At 43.7% G+C, this 25,533-nt stretch overlaps 1 protein-coding gene across 2 annotated transcripts in view; it reads right to left on the reverse strand.

Moving 5' to 3' along the window:
* The window catches only part of TOGARAM1 (TOG array regulator of axonemal microtubules 1), a 489,673-nt gene that overhangs the window by 283,677 nt on the left and 180,463 nt on the right, over window positions 1-25,533 (reverse strand). Inside the window, exon 9 of one of the 2 annotated variants that reach the window (XM_069208621.1) lies at window positions 16,480-16,578. The exons of the other annotated variant lie outside the window; for it this stretch is intronic. Coding sequence (XP_069064722.1) covers window positions 16,480-16,578 — 99 coding nt within the window. The remainder of the gene's footprint in view (window positions 1-16,479; window positions 16,579-25,533) is intronic. 2 annotated transcript variants of the gene reach the window in all.

A 25,533-nucleotide genomic window follows, 5' to 3' on the forward strand; every position in this document is an offset into this window, starting at 1 on the left:
TTCTATTGCTTGTTTGAGTAATAGAGATCTGACTTCTTCCTGTAACAGATTGATGTGTTCTGTGGATAATTTGTATGGTTTTGGTGGAATAATTGGAGGAGTTTGTATCAATTCTAGGCAATAACCATTGCGGATAATTGATAGTACCCAATTGTCTGTGGTAATGTTTTGCCAATTGGTGTGGAACTTTTGTATTCTTCCTCCCACAGGGGGGGGGGGGGGGGGGGGGGGGGGGGGTGGAGTGGAAGGGAATGAAACAAGTCACTGTTTGGTGTGCTGTGAGGTTTGTTTAGATGTTTGGTACTTCCCTCTACTTCTGAGATACTGTTCCCTATATGTGCCCTTAAAACCACCTTGTTGGTATTGAGGTTGGTAGGCTGGTTTTGGCTGCGATGTGGATGCCTCTGCTGTTTGAGCCCTAAATCCACCTCTAAACTGAGGTTCCCGAAAGGATCGCCTGTATGGTGTGGTGTATAGTGCACCCATAGCTTTTGCGGTGTCTGAATCCTTATGCAATTTTTCGATTGCAGTGTCCACTTCTGGGCCGAAAAGTTATTTTTTGTTGACCGGCATATTCAACACCACTTGTTGGATTTCGGGTTTGAAACCAGAGGACCTGAGCCATGCATGCCTCCTTATTGTTACAGCAGTGTTGACGCTCCTGGCAGCGGTGTCTGCTGCGTCTAGGGCAGACCTAATCTGGTTACTGGTGATGGCTTGCCCTTCCTCCACTATTTGCTGTGCCCTTTTCGGATGTTCCTTGGGCAGATGCTGGATTATGTCTTGTATCTCATCCCAATGGGCCCTGTTGTATCTAGCCAACAACGCCTGTGAGTTGGCTATTCTCCATTGATTGGCTGCCTGGGATGCAACTCTCTTCCCTGCGGCATCAAATTTCCTACTCTGTCTGGTGGGGGTGCATCACCTGATGACTGAGTTTGCCCTCTTTCTGGCAGCACTTAGTACTACCGAGTCTGGAAGGGAGCTGCTGTGTTATGTAGACAGGATCAGAGGGAGGTGGCTTGTATTTCTTCTCTATCCTGGGAGTAATTATCCTTGCTTTAACTGGCTCGCTAAATATTTGTTCAGTGTGTTTCAGCATGCCGGGGAGCATAGGGAGCGACTGGTATGTTGAATGTGTGGAGGAGGGTGTATTAAACAAAAAATCTTCCCCCAATGGTTCAGTGTGCATGGTGACACTATGGTATACTGCAGCCCTAGCTAAAACTTGATTGTACCCTGTACTATCCCCAGGTGGTGAAGGCTTAAACGGATAGCAGTCTGGGTCGTTGTCGTGAATGGGATCTGGATCTGGATCTGGATCATAAAGATCCCATGGATCTACATTGTCTTGTTGCGAGTCAAACGAATGTGATGGTGACTGCAAGGGTGTAGGACTGATAGGAGGAGAGATATGCAGGTGAGGAGAGTGAGGAGGTGAATTAGGAGGAGAAAATTGAGGAGGTGGTGGTCTCTCCTTTGGCTTTGGCACTTTAGCTGGAGGCTGTGTAATGTCCAATTCCTCCTGAAAGGCTAATTTCCTCTTAGGTTTTAGAGGAGGTGCTGTTTAGATTCTGCCAGTTTCTTTGTGGATATGAATCCTGGCTTGCCATTCATCCATTACTTCAATTATTGGCTGTACTTGGGAGTCCTCCTGAAAAGTTTTGTGGCTTTCTTTGAGTGTTTTAGAAAGTCCATGCTCCTCGGTGTATCCTGCTCTTTTCGGCTCTGAAGCTGGCTTTTTCGGTATCAAAAAAGATGGTGTAGTGGATGGTCTCGGCTCCGGAAGGGATTTCCGAAATTTCAACTCTGAAGAGCGGTGTTTGCTCGCGTCAGAGTCGATGGTTTCGGAAGAGTGGCCTTTTTCGGTACCGAACTGGCTGTTTGGTCACCGGGTGTCTTCTTTCGGGTCAAGCCATGGGCTTCCGGCAGTGGCGTACCCAAGGCCTTATATTTCGGTCTTTGAGATGGTACAGGGGCAGGGGTACTCACGTGTTGTCCTTCCGTGACCGGTCTGTCTTCCTCGGATTCCTGGTCGGAGTCGGAACCTCGAACAGAGATTGCTGTCTGCATGATCTCTTCCTCTTAGACGTCGAGATGTTCGGAGCTTTTGGACGCCATCTCGAGCCTTAGTGCTCTTCTGTCCCAAAGTGTCTTTTTTGATCGGAAGGATCGGCAGGCCTCGCAATTTTCTTCCCGATGATCTGGGGAAAGGCAAAGATTACAGACGAGGTGTTGGTCTGTATTAGGGAATTTGGCATGGCACCGAGGACAGAATCGGAGTGGAGTCCGATCCATGAGACTTCCACGCAGTCGGCCCAACCAGGCCCGAGTTGGGCACGCACGCCCCGAAGGGCGAGTAGAGATGTCTCGTCCGACTGTACCAAAGTGTTGATGGAAGATGTAACCTGATCGATACAATACAGACGAAAAATGAAGCGTGTTCAAAGTTTTCCAAATCAAACTATCGAAGCGAAAGGAAAAACGTCCGAACCAGACGACGGAAAGAAAACAAACAATCTAACATGGAGTCGATGCCCATGCACAATGGAGCCGAAGAGGAGGAGTCACTCGATCCCGTGACTCGAAAACACATCTTCGAAGAAAAACAACTTGTAACACTACGAACCCAACACTAGATGGCAGAAGTATATGCTCAGCATGTGTATCTGCAGCTACACATGCCATCGAACATATACATACATATATATATATACATACACACACACACATACATACACACACACACACACACACACACATACATACACACATTAATCATTTATTATCAATAGTACTCCTGGTATGACCAGACCGGCAACGGGGAGGCAGGTGGGACTGTGAGGAATCCACAGGTAGCTTCTGTATCCACCAGAAAAAGCATTACCAAATGTAAGTAACTTGTTCCTCTGATGGATACAACTACCTGTGGATTCCTCACCCTATGAATATAATCCCAAAGCGGTCCCGCACTCAGAGGTCGGTTCCCAACTGGTCAAACCAAAAAGTCCTGCAAATTTCAACGGGCAAAATGACCAACCCTCTTCACTTTTGAGTCTAAACACTAATGTTTTGTGAAAGTGTGGAGGAAAGACTTAGCTCTGGTAGAATGAGCCCTAATGCCCTCAGGAGGAATCTTCTGTGCTAGTGAATAACCTATCTTTATGCAAAGAATGACCCGCCTTGACAGAGTCCTCTTGTGGACTTCATTTTGCCCTTCATTTTGCTCCCATAGTCAATGAAGAGCTGATCATCAGTTCTGAAGTCCTTCGGACTTTGTATGTAGAAGCTCAGGGACCTCTTCGGATTCAGGCCATGCAGCCTTTCCTCCTCCTTCTGTGGATAGGGAGGAGGGTAACAAGACGGGAGGGTTATAGATTGTCGTAGCTGGTCGTTGTTCTCAAAACCACCTTATTAGCATGGAAGGTAGTATAAGGGGGTTTTACACTAAGAGCCTGAAGCTCATTAACACGCCTAGCTGACGTGATGGTTATCAGAAAAGCTGTCTTAAGAGTTTGGAGCCTCAACTAGCAACTATGCTTTTGTTCAAACGGTGAACCCACCAAAAAAGTTAAAACTAAATTCAAATCCCACTGAAGCATTATTAATAGAATGGGAGGAAATGTATTAGTTAAACCTATAAGGAACCTAAGCACTATGACCCAAGTAAAGAGGGTTGATCAGGTAAACAAAAGCAGACAGTGCTGATAAATACCTCTTCACTGTCGCAACTGCACAACCTTGTTGAGCTAAGGAAAGAACAAGCTGTAAGACATTTGGCAGATGGGCCCTTAAAGATCAATGTCTCTCCCCACACCAATTAACAAATTTTGCCCATCTGCCGGCAAAGACAGTCTTGGTGGAGTGTCGCCTGGCCGACAGAATAACATCCACCACTTCTGGAGGAAGAGAAAAAGAACTCTGATTGCCCTGTTCAATCTCCAAGCATGAAAGTGCAGGCTCTGGAGGTGGGAGTGTAGAACCTGCATCTGCGAGAGGAGGTCTGCCCTGTGAGGGAGATGGAGCAGGGGGCACAGTAAGAGTTCAAGAAGGTCTGTGTGCCACACCATTTTTGGCCAATCTGGGGGTATTAATATGACTTGGCCCGGTCTTGGCAAAACTTCCTCAGAACGAGGAATCAAGGGTTTGGGAGGAAATGCATAAAGCAGCCGGTTGCTCCAGCTCAGCTGTAACACGTCCCCCAAGCCTCCCTGCATCGGATACTGGAAGCTGCAGAACGACAGGCAGTGTGTGTTCTTGTGAGTGGCAAACAAGTCTATCTGAGGCCTTCCCCACATGAAAAACTACCTCCGGATGGAGAAGCCCCTGCTGATCAGCTGAAAAATGTTGACTGAGACCATCTGCACGTACATTGAGAACTCTGGCCAAATGGTTCGCTCCTACACAATCAGATGGTGCTGAGCCCATGACCACAGTCGCAGAGCCTCTCTGCAGAGAAGGTACAACCCTACTGCTCCCTATTTGTTGATGTACCGTATCGCTGTAGTGTGGTCTGTCAAGACTTGTACCGACTGACCGCGAATGGACGGGAGGGAGGTCTTGATAGCCAGACGTATTGACTGCAACTCCAACAGAATGATGTGAAACATATGTTCTAATGGAGACCAAAGAACTTTGATCTCCAGGTCCCCCAGATGAGTTCCTCAACCTATAGTGGAAGCATGCGTTATGACTGTGGTCCCCGGAGGTGGAAGACAAAACTGCCTTCATTGTGACAGGTTGCTGTCCACACTCCACCATCACAGATCCACTACATCATCTTTGGAGATAGTTATTGACTCCTCAAGATCCCTCTGTGTTGAAACCACTGCTTGCGGAGGCACCACTGGAGAGCCCTCATGTGCCGACGTGCGTGAGTGACCAACAAAATGCAGGAAGCGAACAGACCGAGCAGACGTAGGACCTTTAGGACTGGAATAGCCACTCTCTTTTGAAACACTGGAATCATAGCATGAATGTCCTGAATCCTTTGGGAAGGAGGGTAGGCCTCATTCAGTGTTGTGCCCAGTACTGCTCCTATGAACAGGAGTTGCTGAGATGGCTCCAGGTGAGACTTGCGCACATTTACGGAAAAGCCCAGGATAAACAACAACCTGCAAATGGTGCAGCACCAACTCAGGGGACTTGGCTTTGATCAGCCAATCATCCAAGTAAGGGAAAAAATATATTCCCTTCCTTCTGAGGTGCGTTGCAACCACTGCCATCACCTTTGTGAAAACTCTAGGTGCGGAAGTAAGACCAAATGGAAGGAACGCAAACCCGTAGTGCTGTGACCTTACCATGAACCGGAGATACTTCCTGTGCGACTTCAGAATAAGGATGTGAAAATATGCTTCATAAAAATCGATAGACACCATCCAGTCTTCTTTGTCCAGCGCAAGAAACACCTGTGCTAGGGTCAGCATTTTGAATTTCTCCTGTTTGAGGAACCAATTCAAAATCCTCAGGTCCAGGCTAGGCCTCAAACAACCATCCTACTTGGAAGTCAGGAAATACCTTGAATAACCTCCCTGAACCTTTTCCTGCTCCGGAACCAACTCTACTGCGCCCTTTAACAATAGACTTTGCACCCCCTGAATCAACAGAAGATGCTCTTCTGAGCACAAAGAATGTCTGGAGGGAAGGGGAGGGGGGCTCCCGAATGGGAAAAGGGAAGGGCATACCCAGTTCTCACTATGCTCAACACTCATGAGCCTAATGTTATTAATTCCCACTCCTGGAGAAAATGTAACAACTTTCCCCCTATGGCAGCACATGTTGGTGAAAGGGGAGAGAACTAGGGCTGCTTCCCTCACTGGTTTCCCCACAGAGGAAGAAGCAGAAGGGGAAGGCTGCAGGGTGGCTCCTAGCATTCTAATTCTTCCACGACCTCTGTAGGACCTGTAGAGGGAGTTGGGAGGCTGCTGGACGTGGAGCTGCTGCTGCCCACTAAACTATTAACCACGTCCAAACCCTCTGACCTACGCAATGGTCTGTAGTTCACAGAAGGTCCAAAGATTTTGCAGTGTCTTTGCTATCCTTGAATCTTTCCAGGGGGAGTCCACCTTTGCACCAAACAGCCTGGCACCATGAAAAGGAAGGTTCATCAATGTAGCCTGCACATCCAAGGAAAATACAGAAACTCTGAGCCAAGCATGTCTCCCAGTAGCAACTGTAGACCCCATGGCTCTAGCAACTGAGTTCGTAGAGTCCAGACTGGATCACTTGTTTGGATACCACTTGACTGTCTTAACAGTTCAGCAAAATGGCCCTGGAAATCCTGCGGTAATTTAGGGCCCCCCCTTTTGTCGTTTCCATTAATGTATAGAGGCATCTCCCTAAAACCATGCTCCCTGAGGAGAAGCTCTTCTTTGCTGACTGCTCCATACGCTTCGATTCCTTCTCCGCAGGAGTTGTAGGGAATTGCTGTACCAAGCTTTCCGATGTTGGGTTAAAAATTGTGGGTCACCTGGAGCAACCTTGGATCTCCAGGCGATAGATTTTTAAACCGCAAAAGTAGTGACTAGTTTCTTTCATATTTCCAATATGGATTCCGTCGAAGCGTCACTAAATGGAAGAAGGGGCTCTGAAGATGTGGCTGTAGAATGCAGCACCTCTATCAGAATGTTAGTCTAACTCTGAAGCCAGCAGAGGCAAATCTAAAAGTTCTGCTGCCTTCCTAATTACCCACAAGGTCCAACGAAAGTCCCTAGTATTCATCTGAAGGCACAGGTATTTCCCCTTTTTCCAGCTGTTGCTGCTCTTCCAGACACTGCTGCTTTTTTCTTTAGAAGTCTTAAGACTTTCCTTCTAGATTTTAGACTAGATTCCAAACTTGGTGTCAAAAACAAATTCACCGACGTTGACCCTAATGGAGATGGCGAAACTGGAGGAGGAGGAGGAGGAGGAGGAACCAGATGCACGCTCCACGCCAGAGTCGACTTCGCTCGAGGTCTCTCCGACGCTGTTACCGGCACCGCCAGTGCAGACATCTGCAGTAGAGGCAGCGTCATCTTCAGCGCTGGGCCATTACATTCAAAAGGGGTTGCCGGTAGGAAAGTCATAAACGGAGCCTGCTTGTACAGCGCCGGCATCCCCAGCGTAAAGGCCAATGGACCCGTGGGGCCAGCAGGCGCACCAGATGGGACCCTTGCTTTATTAAAAATGCTAAACATAGCATTTAGGAACGGAGATGGATCCGCCCCTGGTGCCGGAAAGGCAGGATACTGATGTTCCCCTTGCTGAGGTTAGGCAAGATCTGACACCCAAACTCCACCCTCCTGACCATGAGAGGATGCAGGGGAAAACTGAGCCACAGGACTCGCAGGCGACACCGAAATCTCTACCAAAGACAGCACCTCGAAGTCGGAGATACTGAACGAGGGCTGTCATCTCTGGAGGAACCAGGATGTCACTTCTTGTGGGACCTTGATGATCTGTGTGACGAACTGTCCTGAGTCTTGGATCTACGGCGTCCTCTTTTCTCTTTCTTAGCTCTCTATAGAAAGAGCTTTGCCTCCCTTTCTTTCAGAGCTTTAGGATTCATGCTGTGGCAAGACCAGCAACCTGCCCTGTCGTGATCCAAGTTCAAACACTAAAGGCAGTTCTTGTGCGGAACCGTTACAGATATGTGACCTCTGCACTCGCTACAAGGTTTGAAGCCGGTTTCCTCAGCAGAGACATAGTAGCGCTGTAAGAAATTCCCTCAAAACAGTTGAGAAACAACAGAGAGGTAGAAAACAGTTAGCGTTGAAGGTGCACTAAAAAGGGAACTGACGTCAGCACAGCAGTGAGGACTTCTTATGGCTCTGATGACTTCAGACGGAGTCGCCTACAGAGCCATGCTATTGTGACGTCCTCGTGGAGAGCTAGAAAAACAATTCCGTCTATTGCTGGCCCAATGGGAGAATTCATAAGGTGAGAAATCCACAGGTTTTTGTATCCATTAGAGACAATCTAATAATGAAGCCAGTGCCCAAGTGCTTTGCAACTAAGGGAGGACTCACTATAACTTGTGACTCAAAAGGCTTGAAAAACTAGTTGCAAATGTCCAAGCCTACACTAAACGGCAGGAGTATGCGGAGCAGAATATGTATCTATAGCCACACACACTACCAACAGATACTTTTAATCTTAGTTCTACATTTTAGAATATTCACAGAACGAACAGCTCAATATTCTTGGTGTGTTAGGGATCCCAGAAAACATAGACTGACCTGGTTTCGGTAACACCAGGGGGGTTTGGGAATGTCTGTAACCCACATCCTCTGTCCATCTAGAGGCATTGACTAACCATACAACTGTGTCCATGCGGTACACTGCCCCCCCAGATGTCTTTATTTAATATGTGACTACTTGATCTAACCCTAGTCACTGAGAACAAACACAGGATTATTTTTAAGAGCGGAGAAGAGCACTGATGAAATACACCAATTGGAGATTTCGGTGTTTTCTTTTTTGCCCACTTTAGCCTGCTAAATTTCTAAAGACGGCAACAGCTTTTGCAACATTTAAACACATATATTTCCATATAATTCCAGCAATGGATTACATGTGAAAACCTGATGTCGTCTGGAGAAACCACCAGACTGTATAGACTCAATTCCACATAGTACATCTTTGTTTTGAATTAATGTACTGTGGACACTCAAGATTCCTCTGTATTGGTCTCAGACATGAATTTATTGTGGAACGAATATTCCAAGTGATGCACACTTGGGCTGTATTAATTGTGATGATCATATGGATAGCTGAATTTGAAACATGAATATAATGATGTAATCAAATATGGGATTTCGAACATATATACATACTTTACACATAGGACAGAATTAAACCAATTTGTTAAGACAATTGGCAAACGCCTCAATGAATGGCAAAACATCTGATCACAGATCACTGATGCAACAAGTATGTTTTCTATCTCCTGGGCTCACAATTAGTCCTTTCACACAGTGGGTGATACCAATGCTACTGAAAGAGATTACAAAATGTACATGTAAACATTGTGAACAAGGCTCACAGATGAGCTGAAATGTGTTACATTGTCTAAAAGAAATGCACTTGGTTACAAAAGAGTGCATGCTTGTTTTCTTTGGGATGATACATATACAGTATAGGAGCTTGCACCTGTAAGCATGGCACCACCCCCGTTAAGGCACCAACACTGTGCAAGACGTGTTATAGGACTGTTTCATTAATTAATGCAGATTGATATTTTCCTTTGTTTTACTAAGCTCAGAAACCAAACCTCCTCATTCTATGACCCACACTGTGGCCAATGAGGTGGAGAGACAGTGGCTCAGCTACTCAGATTCTCTGAACAAATACAGAAAACAGAAACAAGGGGGGCACAGAAGAGGGGGAGAGCAGATCACCTGTAAATCTATTTAACACACTTGTACTGGGTGCTGGCTTTCCTCCTGCAACTCCTTTTGCCACAGCAAAGCTGGTAGGCCTCCACGATTCAGAATGGGAGGCCAATTCCAACAGGAACTCTGCACCTATAGCCGCCCCTTTTACTCCGTGCCTCTGACAAACACTGGCCGAGCTGCTGCAGGTGCGTCTGTCGATACCTTCTGAAAACCCTACTGCCTTAACATCAAGTCAAATTAAAGAGTTTTTGGCAGGTGGTGTAACTTAACCTATTTCACTAGGATGTTCATCTAGCCTACTTTCCTCTATCTACTGTTTGTGCTGCTTTGGCATTCATAATTCAGGCCTATGAATCTATGAAAGAAAAAGTACTTACTTGTATCTACAATTCTCCTTTAGTGGATCTCCACTGATAATCTTAAGCAGGGAGTAGTCCTGCCCAAGTGATGTTATCAGAGCACCTTTAAAAATTAAAACCCCCTTTGACCTAGAAAATCTATTTTTTCCTTTTAAAAATATAACAGTTTTGTAGCCTAATGAGTGCTGTATTGACCATTTTTTGCTTAAATTTCTTTTGAAAAAAAGTAGTCCATTCAAATTTACGAAGGTCGCTAAATAAACAACAGTGAGAGAAAAAACTGTTTCAAGGGCTTTTTTAGTAGAAAAATGAGCAGAAACTAGGACAAAATAGTTAGATAGGATACAGCCTAAAAAGACTGGGAAAACGTCAATGCTCCTTTAAGAAAGCACAGACGACTAGTATCCATTCATGCCCTTTCAGTGACAGCTACTCCAGATCTTTTTTTTGATCAGAGATTGTAGATCCTGAGAACTATGTATTAATTGCTTCTATTCTTCCTCGAGGGAGGAAGGTTGGTTGCTTATGATCTGAAAGGAGATTCCCATGAAGGAGACCAAAGATAACGGATAAGCAACTTTTCCTTTTTTCAGGGGATCTTAATTGATAATCATATGCACTGAATAGAATAACACACCAATTCCACATCAGGCGGTGGAAGGAAGAGAACATTTATTATCTGAAAAAGGAAGAAAAAAGGAAGAAAAAAAAAAAGATTTGCCAGGAAGCTTGCCTAACTTGGGCAACTGCAACTGGTCTGGAATCCAGGCAATAGTGTCTTGTAAAAGCATGGCTACAGCGTCAAATGGCCACTTTACAAACCACTGTTATAGGGATAATCCTAAGAGCTGTAATTACACTTTTGCCCATTGTAGAACGGGCCTACCAGGGGAGTTCACCAAGCAAAAGACCTTCTGACAACAGAGAGAGACACAGAAGACAATCCATCCAGACAAGCTTGCCTGAATAAGACCAGTGGATGTCTCATTTTTGTTAAGATAAAAAATCCCTAACAGCCAGGGTATGTAAGGGCCTTTCAGCAGGAGTGGAAGGGTTTGTAAAAACGGTAGGCTGAAAAATAGTCTGATTGCCATGAGCCCCAGCCACCACCTTGGCAAAGAATTATGGATGCATCCTCATGCCCATCTTGTCCATCAGGAAGACTGCCAAAGGCTTAAGAGCATAGAACGCCTGAATTTTACTAACCCTGTGTGTGAATATGATTGCCACTAAGAAACCAGACATCTATGAAGTCTGTTGCAAGGAGCCCCTAATTATAGGTTCAAAAGGATAACCAATTTGGTTAGAAAAACTACATTGAGCTCCAAAGGACAAGATAGTCCTCTAACTGGTGAAAATACCTTTTTAATGCCTTCTTGAAGTCTTTAATAAAGTCTTTTATAAGCAGCGATCCTGAAGAAAGAGGTCTGTCAAGGACATTTCCTATATGTTGTAACAGCAGCCAGACTTATCTTTGGTGAAGTAAACTGCAAGCCGTACATGGCTAAACAGAGTAAGTATGTACTACTTCTTCCTGATGTTTCTTAGGAAAAATTTTTTTTTTTAAATCTCAATACACCAAATGCAGAATCTCCTCAACTTGAAACAGTAAGAAACTCCAGTAGATGGATGTTTGGATTCCATTAAAATATAAATACATTCCTAAGAAAGATTTATCAATCCGAACCGAATGAGTTTAGTAGCCATACCACCAAACACAAACACGTCATGCTGTGAATACAAAGTCTGGCACCGGAATTTATGAATCTGCTAGGCATGGAAGTGGCAACAGTGGTCTCTCTGACAGACGAAGATAAGTGAACCAACACTAGCATGGCCATCTAATGATATGAGGATCCTCCTCTTTCAGGAGAAGGACAGTTTGAGTACTGATGAGGGAATCTGGAATATCGGCAGAAATTCATATAAAACATACCCTCAGCAGTTGATCTGAAGGGCAGGAAACAAGAGACTTTTCTATGGTTCCTTGTTGGTAGTACCAGGAATTGAACTCTGGGCATTACCTGTATTCTGTGCCTTCAAACAGATCTACTTGCAGGTAACTCCATGCTTAGAAGTTGAAGTGAGGCACTTTGTCATTTATGACCCACTCTTTTTTAGGGGATAATCCTGTTGGCTGAGTCTGCTTCTGCATTCCAAACAGTGAGGTGAACGGCAGAGATCTGCTAGTATCTGGCTATGAGCAGTTTCCAAATCACTTCTGCTTCGAGAGATCGAAGTCTGGTTCAGGTTCTTCCTTGCATGTTCCAATGATGCATAGTTGTCATATTTCAGTAATGCCTATCTTTATAATGAGAATACTTTAACATTCTAGCTAGAGAAGATGGTAGTAAGGTTTCTAGGTGCCCTGCTGATGGTAATGGAGCTACTGGTGCAGATGCACAGTACTTGGCACTGGTGCAGAAGGCACAGAGGCTGAAGTGAGTCTGGGAGATAATCTAGGAAGTGATGAAGAAAACGATATATTCGCAGACCATACCTTGCATGAAGTGGAGTATGCACAGGTGTCTTTGAATCAGAAGTTCCAGGAATTCCCTTCCTCTGGAGCCCAGATAAATACAGCTCAGATACGTGCAGTCGGCTTGACTATGCAGGTGATGCAGAATGTCTCAATGTCAAACCTTTGATGTCCAGTATCTTAGGTGCTTCGAAGGTGAATAGCTAACAATGTCTCTGTTCCTAATATTAAATGGGAACAACAATGCTTCCATGCCCGGATATCCATCTGGAGGAGTCCTTAAGAAAGTAGAGTGAGCTTTGTTAGACTCCCTGATGGCAACTCTTATCTCTTGCATCAGTTCTCTTTAAGACCATGGAGGAGAATATTCTCCTTGAAGGTCCTCCCAAACATCTTCTGGCAGGGGAGGAAGCAGGGGGGCCAGGGGAGAAAAGGGAACTGGGGAGGCAGACTATACTGATGTGAAGATCAGTCTTTGCCTTTTTCCGAACTACAGCACTGACATTTTACGAATAATGATAGCATTTCTATGGAGAAAAAAATATTTTGTCGGGAAGCAGAAAATAAACACATTTGACTTGCAAAGGTGTTAAGTGAAAGGAAATATGCAAAGGTTTAGAAAGATTTTTTTTCCAAAAAGGCTGAGCCCACTGCTCTAGAATCATGTTCCAATAGCCAGGAAAAGAAAACTGAATCACCCGTCACTGAATGGGCATTCTGGGGAACTGGTGGTAAGTACTCTCTGCAGGGAGCAGTAACCTGTTTCCATTTTTGTTCGGCTGCAGCCTATCCAGGTATATTGTCCTCATTTTCTCACAAAAAAGCTTGAGAAATAATTTTTCTTGTCACTACAATAAACAATTCCTTCTCTCTCCGGGGATGTCCATTGATAGTCATCAGTACTGAATAGTCTTGCACGCCCATCCCTACCAAGAGTATTGGAAAAACAGAGGTACAACCAGATGACCACATTAAGCAAACAGATTTCTGAGAGAGGCCTGTCCTACTTGAGTATCCGAGTCCAAATAATAATGGTCCTGATTACGACCATGGCGGGCGGCTGAAGCCGCCCGGCAAGATCAGACTGCCGGGCTGCCGCCAATGCGGCCACATACCCTGCGGCCATTTGGAGATCCCCGCTGGGCCTGCGGGCGGAAACCTAGTTTCTGCCCGCCGGCCCAGCGGGGATCTCGGCCGCAACACAGGAGCCGGCTCCAAATGGAGCTGCCGTGTTGCGGCCGTGCGACGGGTGCAGTTGCACCCGTCACGCTTTTCACTGTCTGCATAGTGATGGATTACCACTGTCAGAAAATGAAAGATACTGCCCCCTATTTGAGTGGGTAACAGAAGCGGGCCATTACAGCCTTCCTTTTAAGCTGCATAATATTCCTATCTTAAGCGTTTCTTCAGTCCTTCCTGAAGAAAGGCGAACGTCTACACTTAAGACATACTATGGAAAAGTGCTCTAGGATCCCCACACATGTGCAGAACTATTCAGTGCTTAGGACGATCAATGGAGAGCCCCTGAGAGAGCACAGTATTTGTCAGTAACTTTCCTTCTCCCTCACTGGATGTGTCATTGATTCACCTGCTTGAATTACAAATACAAAAGCAGCCCAAACAACTGCAAGTTGAAGGTGGATTAGAAGCACTCCTTAGTGAAACACTTTAAAAGAAACCTACCTAACCTGCCATCTGTTTCTGATTTTGACTTAATATTGAGGCACTAGTGCTTTGTGAATGTATGGACAGACACACACACTGCAGCTTTGTAAATGTCTTTAGGAGGCACTGTGTTAAAGAGGACAGCTTTAACTGCCATGCTCCTGATGGTGATGCTCCTCATTCTGCATCTCAGAGGCCTACCAGCATGGTGTGACAAAAGGTGTCCGTAAGAGGAAATACAGTACAAAATTCCTTGCTTCAAGATGGCACAGCTTTTTTTGAAGTTGCCAAATAAGACAAGGAGCAGGTCTGTGGAAGTATTTTGTTCTGTCTACATAAAATCTGAAGCAGCATTTGACATCTGTGGAATGCAAGGTCCTCTTCACATGATTGGAAGACTGAGCTAAAAAGGCCAGCAGGCGAACCTTCTGTTTAAAATAAAATGGCAAAGGCATTTTTTATATAAACCATGGTATGGTGGCAAAAGTAATCGTGTTCTTACAAAATCTGAAACCAAAATCTTTAGGTGCAGTCATTTCTAATCTGCCTCTCACGGTACCCCAGAATGAAATTCTACAAAGCTTGTCCCATCAAGGGGCTAAAGAAGTTTGACTACATTAATCAAACATTGCAGAAACTTCACTGGGTTTCCCTTCAGGCATGTCTGCATAGTCTTCAATTCCAGATGCACACAGAAACAAAAGCACAGCATACTTAGCTAAGAACTAGACACCACAATGCTACATGGTGACCCAGGATAACGCCAGCCTTGAAATAGGGAAATATGGGAAAGAAATTACCAAAAAAAACAAGGCTTTTCCTTCTATGCACCCAAGATCAAATATAGCATTCCTATCAATATCCTAACTCCTCCAACCCTCCAATAATTCAAGACAAAAAAATAAAGGCCCACCTCTTCAGAGGATATTATCAATTTAGCTGTTAGCAATTCTATCTCTATCGCTGCCTCAAGTCATTATTTTAATAAATGTACCTTGAGCTCTTGCTCTTCTCTCAGCACTTCAATACTTCCTAGTTAAGGTCACACTTTATAGCTGCACATTTTTGCTCTCTAGACTTTTTGTATTAAATATATTAATTATATATTTCTTATATATGTTATATATCTCTTCTCCACTCAGGAGTGTGCCTAACAACTGGTAATCCATTTTTGTCCTCATATGAATTCATCTGGTACCGCCTCAGGATTAACAGTTTACCATGGTGTATCCAATCGACTTGTAAACATAAGTTATGCCAACAAGTGGGTGATCATGTGTCTTTTTGAATTTGGCTGTGTTCATTTTAGACTTAAACGGCAAGCACTTCTTTATTTCAAAACAACATATTAACCTGCTATATCCACCTATAGCGATATCTTCATAGCTCTGGGATGGGAATACAGTGCTAAAGCGATTTGGTTGTTTACCAGGTGGCACCAAAAAAAAGAAAACTCCATCATTTAAATCTTTGACCAGGAGATCCACAGTGCTTTTGAGTTTGATTACATGTAAGAGTGCATCAACATCAGAGCTCTTGGTTCGAATAGACAAATTCTGAACTCAGAAAGGGGGCTTGGTAAGTCACAAGAGAATATCAAGAATGAATTCACTAAGGCGAGGGGCACTTCTGTGATTATCTCAGAAAAATAAGCTAAGAGGGTCTCATAGAGAGTCATCTGACTCAGAGGAACTGTACTCCAACCCCTGGGGATTGGGCTCCCATCACAGGGCCCACAAGCACCCTCACATGAGATAGTGCAGTGACTACAATTAAATTTGCTGAAATAGCACCAACCATATCCTTTTCCAGATCGCGAATGCAAGTTCACTTTTGACTGGTCCTCATAATTACCCATAGATTTACAAACTGCAAATTATACAGAATATACACTTGTATTCAATTTGGCCTGACATGTCTTCAAGTATAAAAGCAAGAAAAGCTTGAGTTTGGCACTGGTGTACTATTTTGAGTAATCATGGGTAAGCACTTTTTTACAGTCTTTAATGCAGTGCATGTGTGTCTCACAGCAAGTCTGTATACTATCCTGTGATTAGTAGAGTATTTTTACTGCAAAAAGGAAAAAGTATGGGGCAGTATAATAGTGGGTTACATACTGCTCTACTTGTGTGCAGAATTCATAGGCGGTGTTCTTCCCCCAGTTGTACTTCCTGCTTTCTATTGCCCTAGAACCATACAGGGTTTCTGAATTTAAAAGGAAATCATGAAAGTCCCACTATATTTTACTAAATTTTGAGAGCCAAAGAGAAAGAAATCTATTATGGGTTTGAATAAAAACCCTGTTACTCTCGACTATAGTCAGGGTATCTGAAAGAAAACCGCTATGAATTTGCTTAATGCCATTCATGGTGTTGTAGAAACACTGGCATACATGCCCTTACAATCTAACATTTTACTAACACCTTAGAATTAGAAAGAAACAAAATTAGATTACTGTGTGAAGTGAAGGAAAGAAGAGGTTATAATGGAAGGGATTGCAACAATATTATCTGAGTTGCACAAAACGATGCAATTCTTTCTAGTTTTGCAATCATTTTAAATGGCCAACAATGAAAACAGAGAAATGTGTAAAAATGAATACCTTTTCCAACAATCACGACTGAATCTTCAGGAAGGGTATGGCTTGAAATGGAGTCAAGGGTGTTAGTTTGCTGTAAACTTGCTGTGGGCCCTGTAAATCCTAAATGTTTCAAAACAACAGCTTTTAGATGTAAAATCAAATATTTAAGTGAGTCATGCACTTTTTCCCCATGTTAGGCAACATACGCCCTCAAGTTTTAGTTTTAAAAACAGAACAACTAGACAAATGAACTGGCCTGATGAATTTTTTGGATCATGTGATTTATGTAATTGTTAGACTGTTACATGTATAGCCAGATGCTGATTCCAAATAAAGATCTGCCCAATTCTCCCACTGTCTATAGATTTCTCAGATGCGATCATTCACTTACATCATGTTCCACATAAAATCCCTGCAGCAATGTAGCTCAACATATCTGCCATCCTTTCAGTTAAGAGCAACTACTTTGGTGGCTCTTTGGTTAAAAGAGGGTGACAACTGGGAGAAGGAGGGACCACACGCTGGCATACATAATAACACATACAGCAACACTTTGCGAGAGAGCTGTGAAGGTAGTTTTAAAGCGGCTCCATTTGCACTGGAGTTTGAGTTCCAGGACCTTCCGGTGTTTCAACACTTCACCACTACAGTAGCCGTTAGAACTTGGAAAGAGGGAAGGTGTTTGACCCTCCAGATCTCTATTCCAGCGAGACCTTTATAATGTTTGAGGCAGCCAAGGAGGCTTTTGGGTTGAGCTAGGGACAATTCCTAATATACGCTAGTATAGTTAATATAGGACGAGAAATATGGCCCACATACCCAGAGGGCCCGGCCTCACTGGTATTGTTTAGGGCACTCCTGGACTATGGGGGTGACAGAAACATAATATCCCACATTTATATTGCCATGCTGACAGATATACCCAGGGTTGACTTTAAGGCACGGACAGCTTGGGAAGATGAACTGAACACACTCCTAGAGGAGACACAATGGAAAGCGATATGTGCCCTGCTCAGGCATTTTAATTATATATACTGCACATACGTTACCCCAGTATTTATACATAGAATTGACCCCACTAAGAACGACATGCCAAAGGTGCCACAGCCGACTGACAACCTTCTTGCATTTGGCCTGGAGTTGTTCCTTAGTACAAACTTTCTGGGACTTTGTGATCTGGAATCTGAGGCGTATAGGGGTGTGGCTTTGGAGAGGACTCAGGTCATGTGCCCTTTATGCAATATTTAAAAAAAAGAAGGGTCAGAAAATGGAGTGGAAATTCAAGGTTTGTGTCTGATGTATTTGCTCTGTAATTACTGAGTTTGTTCGATGTGAATACCCCTCTGGTTGATTGCCTCAGGGGGCAAGGGGAGACGAGGCAGCCCAATGTGTTCAAGGTTGTTTATGGTACAATGTTATAGATGTATTGAAAATTTAATAAAAACGAATTCTTTAAATAAAAAACATTTCAAAAAACGCAACTACTTCATATTTAGCATGAGCCTCCTAGGTGATTTTTTTTGTCACTAGAGGAGCTGTCAGAAGTAAGGGAAGTTAGATTGCCTAACATTTTTAATAAACACTTGACAGACTTCAGGCAGCATATTTTTTAAGCACCACCAAAATCAAATAAAGCCTTAGAAAACCATAAAAAAGTACTGCGTTAAGGAACACAACTCAGCACCAAAGGATATAATACGAAAACCTGATGCGCCTGGTCTATTAAACCAAGGAGTCCAACGATTAAGCAAGGGTTTTAAGTCCAGGTCCTCAGAGGTAAAGAAGAACCCACAGGATAACCATCAACTGCCATTATTGTAATTTGTAAGTATGATTAGCTATGGCTCATTGTCAGGTTACACACAAAGCATAAGTAGCTCTTGAGGCTCTTAAGGCTCTTGATCTCCAAAACCAGAGATACAATACCTTAGAAGTTACTGCTAGATTATCCTGGGCTGTGTGTGTGGTACAATTTTGATAGTGAAGGTGGGAAATAGTAACCGTCTGATTAGCAGCAAAAATATGAGCAGAAAGGCCATGTAAGCAAAGGAGATCCCCAGTCTAGATATGGTCTATGTGGCACCAGTACTTAACTATACTGGCAAAAGCATTAACCCATCATTCCTTTTAATCACTTTCCTACTGTCTAGCAAGGATGGGACATTACAAAGAACATTAAAAAGATCATTCCTTTCCTTCTACATAAGAAATACGTTACTTACCTGTAACTGTAGTTCTCCAGTATTGGGAGGCTTTCATAGATTCACATGCTTGAATACTTCCCCGTCATCGAGATGGAAGTCCCCGGTGTAATACATAAGACATGGTGAAATGTATACCTACATTACATTCATTAGGGCTTTAGCTTAGTAACATATCACAGTCATTTAGTAAAGACCCAAACCCAAAATGTCAACCAATCAGGCTTCACCACCCTCTAGAAGCCTCTGAAACTGCCTTCCCTCAGATTTTCTGAGCATAAGTGCTGCAAAATTAAGCAACACTGAGAAAAGAGAAGGTGAGCTCCCCAGGGGAGGTGGGTGGGCCGCATGTGAATCTATGAAAGCTTCCAATACTGGAGAACTACAGTTACAGGTAAGTTCATTTATTTCTTAATCCAGTATAGGACCTTTCATAGATTCACATGCTTGAATAAGAATAGCAAGGAGTGACAAGCACATCTTCTGTATTTGGAAGAACAGCATTCTACCATATATGAGATAGTATCAGCATGTAGAACTTTGTGTCTGATAAATAGATCTATCTATATGTGTGAGTATATATGGCACTTACCCAGTGTACTTCTGTTCGTGGCATGTAGTGCTGCAGATTCACATGCTATGCATAGCTCTTCTGACATCTAGTGCTGGGCTCGGAGTGTTAAAAATTGTTTTTCTTCGAAGAACTCTTTTCGGAGTCACGGGATCGAGTGACTCCTCCTCTTGGTTACAGTGCGCATGGGCATCGACTCCATTGTTAGATTGTTTTCCCGCAAAGGGTGAAGGAAGGAGTGATAGAGTAAAGAATACAAAGAGATGTCCATGCAAATGTAAATGTATATACATATGTACAAATGTACATCTTAAATTCCTACAGGCTTCCAGGGAGGGTGCATGTGAATCTGCAGCACTACATGCCACGAAAAGATGTACACTGGGTAAGTGAAATTTTTCGCTCGATGGCATGTGTAGCTGCAGATACACATGCTATGCATAGACTACAAAGCAGTTAGTCCTCCCAAAAAAGTGGTGGTTAGCCTGTAGGAGTTGAAGTTGTTTGAAATAGTGTTCTTAAGACAGCTTGGCCTACAGTGGCTTGTATGAGGAGTTGACCATGTGGCTGCTTTACATATATTAACCACTGGTTTGTTCCCTAAGAACACCATTGACACACCTTTCTTTTTTGTAGAATGTGCTCTAGGAGTGATCAGAAGTTGTCTTTTTGCTTTGATGTAGCATGTTTGTATGCATCTAACAATCCATCTTGCTAAACCTTGTATTGATACAGGATTGCCTTTATGTGGTTGTTGGAAAGCAACAAAAAGTTGTCTTGTTTTCCTAAAATCTTTGGTTCTGTCTATATAGTACATAATAGCTCTTTTGAGATCTAGGGTATGAAGAGCTCTTTCTGCCACAGAGTCTGGCTGTGGAAAGAAGACTGGCAATTCCACTGTTTGGTTGATGTGAAAAGGAGATACTACTTTTGGATTTGTTTTAAGTACAACTTTAAGTTTGTGCACTTGGAAAAAAGGTTCTTCAAGAGTGAAGGCTTGTATTTCACTAACTCTTCTTAAAGAAGTAATAGCTACAAGGAAAGTGACCTTCCATGTTAAATATTGAATCTGACAAGAGCGCAGGGGTTCAAAAGGTAGTCCCAAGAGTCTGTTAAGAACGATATTTAAATTCCACGATGGAACAGGTGGTGTTCTAGGTGCAATAATGCATTTTAATCCTTCCATGAAGGCTTTAATAACAGGAACTCTAAATAGAGAGCTATGTTGAATATTCTGTAGGTATGCAGATATTGCAGTGAGGTGTATCTTGATGGATGAGAAAGCCAAATGTGACTTTTGCAAATGAAGTAAATAGCATACAATGTCTTGTATGAATGCAGTAAGTGGGTAACTGTTTTTAGATTGACAGTAGTATACAAATCTTTTCACTGGTTTGCGTAGCCATGTCTAGTAGTAGGTTTGCGTGCTTGTTTAATTACTGCCATACATTCTGGTGGAAGCTCTAGGTAACCAAATTCTAAGACTTCATAAGCCAAATCGCCAGATTGAGTGCATTGGGAGGTTGAGTGCCTTATTTGACCTTTTTTCTGTGTTAACAAGTCTGGTCTGTTTGGGAGTTTGGAATGAGGTACTACAGACAGATCTAGGAGCGTTGTGTACCAATGCTGACGTGCCCACGTTGGGGCTATGAGTATCATGGTGAGTGATGTTTGACGTAGTTTGCTGACCAGAAAGGGAAAGAGTGGGAGGGGGGAAAACATAAGCAAATATCCCTGACCAATTGATCCATAGAGCATTGCCCTTGGATAGGGGATGTGGGTGTCTGGATGCGAAGTTTTGGCATTTTGTGTTTTCACTTGTTGCAAATAGGTCTATTTCTGGTGTCCCCCACTTTTGAAAGTACTTTTGAAGTACTTGGGGGTGAATCTCCCATTCGTGAGTTTGTTGGTGAATCCTGCTTAGGAGATCTGCCAGCTGATTTATCCCTGGAATGTATTGTGCCAACAGATGAATGTGATTGTGAATTGCCCATTTCCCTATTGTTTGGGCTAGGCGGGACAGTTGAGAAGAGAGTGTCCTGCCCAGTTTGTTGAGGTAATACATGGTTGGCATGTTGTCTGTTTTTATGATAACAGTCTTCTGTTTGAGAAGAGGTTGAAACAGTCTTAGAGAAAGAAATACAGCTAGTAGTTCTAGGTGGTTTATATGAAGCTGTTTCTGTTGGGCATCCCATTGCCCTTGCATGGTCTGATTGTTGAGGTGAGCTCCCCAACCGATTACTGATGTGTCTGTTGTGATTATGGTCTGAGGCACAGGGTCTTGGAATGACCGCCCTTTCATTAGATTGTTGCGATTCCACCATTGAAGGTATATATGTGGTCGGCGGTCCATCAACACTAGATCTTGAAGTTGACTGTGTGCCTGAGAACATTGTCGTGAGAGGCACTGCTGTAAGGGCCTCCTGTTTAGTCTTGCATGTGGAACAATGGCTTTGCAAGATGCCATCATTCCTAGAATCTTCATGATAAATTTTACAATATATTGTTGATTTGGCTGTATGTGTGGTATGAGATTTTGGAACGTTTGTATCCTTTGTGTATTTGGATAAGCTAGGGCTTTTTGAGTATTTAGGATAGCATCTAGATAAGGTTGTACTTGTGCTGGTTAAAGATGTGATTTTTGATAATTGAGAGTGAACCCTAGTGTACGCAAAGTTTCTATCACATGAGTGTGTTGCTGGCATTGTGTAAAATTGCTTGATTTTATTAGCCAATCGGCTAGATATGAAAAGACATGGATGTGTTGTCTTCTTAAGTAGGCTGCTACTACTGCTAGACATTTTGTGAACACTCTTGGAGCTGCTGTTATGCAGAATGGCAACACCTTGAAATGGTAATGTTTTCCTGCTATGACAAACCTGAGGTATTTTCTGTGGGCTGGATGGATGGGTATGTGGAAATACGCATCCTTGAGGTCTAAATCAGTCATGTAATCTTGTTTCTGTAGTAGTGGAATGACTTCTTGCAGTGTTACCATGTGAAAATGTTCTGACAGGATGTATAGACTGAGGGGCCTGAGGACCAAGATGGTCCTGAGAGCAGTCTTTTTTGGGAATGCAGAAGTATAGGGAGTATACTCTTGTTCCCTGTTGAGTACCTGGAACCAATTCTATTGCTCGTTTTAACAGTAGACATTCTCCATCTTGTTGCAACAGAACAGTGTGTTCTGGGGACAATTTGCGGTATTGTGGTGGAATCTTTGGAGGGGTGGAGATTAATTCTAGGCAATAGCCATTGCGGATAATTGATAACACCCAATTGTCTGTGGTGATATTTCGCCAATGAGAGTGGAATTGCTGTAGTCTTCCCCCCACAGGAGAAGTGTGGAGTGGAAGGAGGTCACTGTTTAGGTTGTGTTGTGGTTTGCTTTGAGGTTTGGAATTTACCTCTGCTCCTGAAATATTGTCCTCTATAGGACCCTCTAAACCCCCCTCTTTGATATTGGGTTTGTTGTCCCTACTTTGTTTGGGAGGTGGAAGCATCAGAGGATTGCGGCTTAAAACCTCTAAACTGGGGTCTGCGAAATGGATCCCTTTTTGGTGTGGTGTATAAAGCCCCCATTGCTATCGCAGTATCTGAGTCTTTTCTTAGTTTCTTAATAGTGTTGTCTACTTCTGGGCCAAATAGAGGTTTCTTTTGAAAAGGCATATTGAGTATTGCCTGTTGAATTTTTGGTTTAAACCCAGAGGAGCGTAGCCATGCATGCCTTCTAATTGTGATGGCAGTATTGTCACTCCTTGAGGCTGTATCAGCAGCATCGAGGGCAGACCTTATCCAGTTATTGCTGATAGATTGTCCCTCTTCCACAACCTATTGTGCTGTCTTTTGATGCTTGAGGTACTGTATAAGATCTCGCATCTCGTCCCAGTGGGCCCTGTCTTATCTGGCTATAAGTGCCTGAGAATTGGCAATTCTCCATTGGTTAGCTGCTTGTGTGGCAACTCTTTTCCCCCGCCGCATCAAATTTCCTGCTTTCCTTATCAGGAGAAGGTGTGTCGCCTGATGACTGGCTGTTTGCTCTTTTCCTTGCTGCACTGACTACCACTAAGTCTGGAGGGACCGATGAGTGATATAGTCTGGGTCCGTAGGAGCAGGCTTATATTTTTGATCAATTCTAGGGGGTGATGATCCTAGCTTTGACAGGTTCATTAAAAATTTGGTCTGCATGTTTAACGATTCCAGGCAACATCGGGAGACACAGGTTCCTGGAACATCGGGAGACACTGGTTCCTGGAATGAGTAAAAAAAAAGAGTGTGTTAAATAGAAAGTCTTCTTCCAGGGGTTCAGAATGCATAAGCACTCCATGATAAGCTGCTGCCCTAGATATTACTTGGGAGTAGGCAGTGGTGTCCTCTGGAGGAGAAGGTTTAGATGGGTAAAGTTCTGATTCATTGTCCAGGATGGGATCAGGGTAATAGAGATCCCAGTGGTCTACTGTATCTCCATGTGAGTATAATTAATGTGTTGGAGAAGGCAATTGTGGTGGACTATTGTGAGGTGAAAAAGGAAGCTCTCATCCATAACATCTAGTATTGGTTCAATCTCGGTTTCTTCTTCAGATGTTTTATGAGATTGCAGCATGGGCTTTATTTGCTTTAATTTTCTCAAAAGTCCTTATTCCTCTGTGTATGAGGATTTTTTCGGCTCCGAAGTGTGTATCTTTTTCGGTCCCAAAAAAGTAGTCGGTTGTCTCGGCTCCGAAACCCATTGCCGAATTTTCGACTCCGAGGAATGAGGTCATTTACCAGAGTCTGAAGTTAAGGTTTTAGCTGACTTACTCGACACTGAGGTGGACGGAGGAGTGGCCTTTTTCAGCGCCGACCCTGAAGGTCGGTCGCCAACAGTCTTTTTTCAGGGCGAACCATGGCCTTCCAGGCAGGGGTGTACCCAAAGCCTTCAAATGTTTTTTTTGCAGGAGTGTAGGGGTAGACATACTCACATGCTGGCCAGCTGTGATAGGTCTATCATCTTCCAATTCTTGTTCGGAGTCGGTGTCTCGGATGGAGACTGCTGTCTGCACTTGCTCTTCCTCCATGACGTCGAGATGTTCAGTGCTTTTTCGATGCCATCTCGAGTCTTCAGGCTCTGCGATCTCTCGGGGTCTTATTTGATCGAAATGATTGACAGGCCTCGCAATCTTCCTCCCGATGGTCCGGGGAAAGGCACAAATTACAAACCAAGTGTTGGTCTGTATAGGGGCTCTTCGTGTGGCACCGAGGGCAGAATCGGCATGGAGTCCGATCCATCAGGCTTTCCACATGGTAGGCCCGGACAGGCCAGAGTTGAAGGTTTCGACGGTACTACCGGTTTGATGCAAGATGGGAAACGTGATCGAAACAATAAAGACGAAATAGTAGGTTTTCTGAAGTTTTCCCAATTGAAATCTCAGAGCGAGAGGAAACCCGTCCGAACCAGACCGCGGAAAGAAAACAATCTAACTATGGAGTCGATGCCCATGCGCACCGTAACCGAGAGGAGGAGTCACTCGATCCTGTGACTCTGAAAAGACTTCTTCAAAGAAAAACAACTTGTAACACTCGGAGCCCAACAATAGATGTCGGAAGAGCTATGCATAGCATGTGTATCTGCAGCTACACATGCCATCGAGCATATATGTTTGTGTGTGTGTATATTTATATATCTAAGCAATAGTGCCTCATGAAAGCATGTGCAGTTCTCCATGTTGCCGCTCAGCAGATGTCTGGTAGGGATACGCCTCAAAACAATGCACAAGCGGTGGAAACCGTTATATTAGAATGTGCACGCACTCTTGTGCCCAAAGGTCAACCAGCCTTTTGATGTCAAAAGGCTATCGTGTTCAAAATCCACTTAGAAATGGTCTGCTTAGTAACTGGATGTCCTCTTCTGGGTACACTGAAGGCTATGAAGAGTTGGCTCGATTCCGGATTGACTTTGTTCTGTGTAAGTAGAATTTGAGACATCTTTTCAAGTCAAGAGATTGGAGAGATCTTTCTGCTCCAATCTGAGGTTGTGGAAAGAAGGACTTCAGTACAATTGGCTCATTAATATGAAAGTCCGATGGTGCTTTAGGGATAAATTTAGGGTTGATGTGTAGGATATCTCTATCCCCTCTGAACTGCAGAAAAGGCTCTTGGATTGCAAATGCTTGTATTTCGCTGACTCTGCAAGCAGACGTTAGAGTTCAGAGGAGCGCTACTTTCCATGTGAGGTATTTGATGTCAGCTTTATGGATGGGCTCAAATGGTTCTTTCATCAGCTGGCTCAAGACTGTATTAAGTTGCCAAGCTGGAGGCGGGGCC

Source organism: Pleurodeles waltl, chromosome 9, assembly GCF_031143425.1.
Source record: "Pleurodeles waltl isolate 20211129_DDA chromosome 9, aPleWal1.hap1.20221129, whole genome shotgun sequence".
Lineage (NCBI taxonomy): Eukaryota > Metazoa > Chordata > Amphibia > Caudata > Salamandridae > Pleurodeles > Pleurodeles waltl.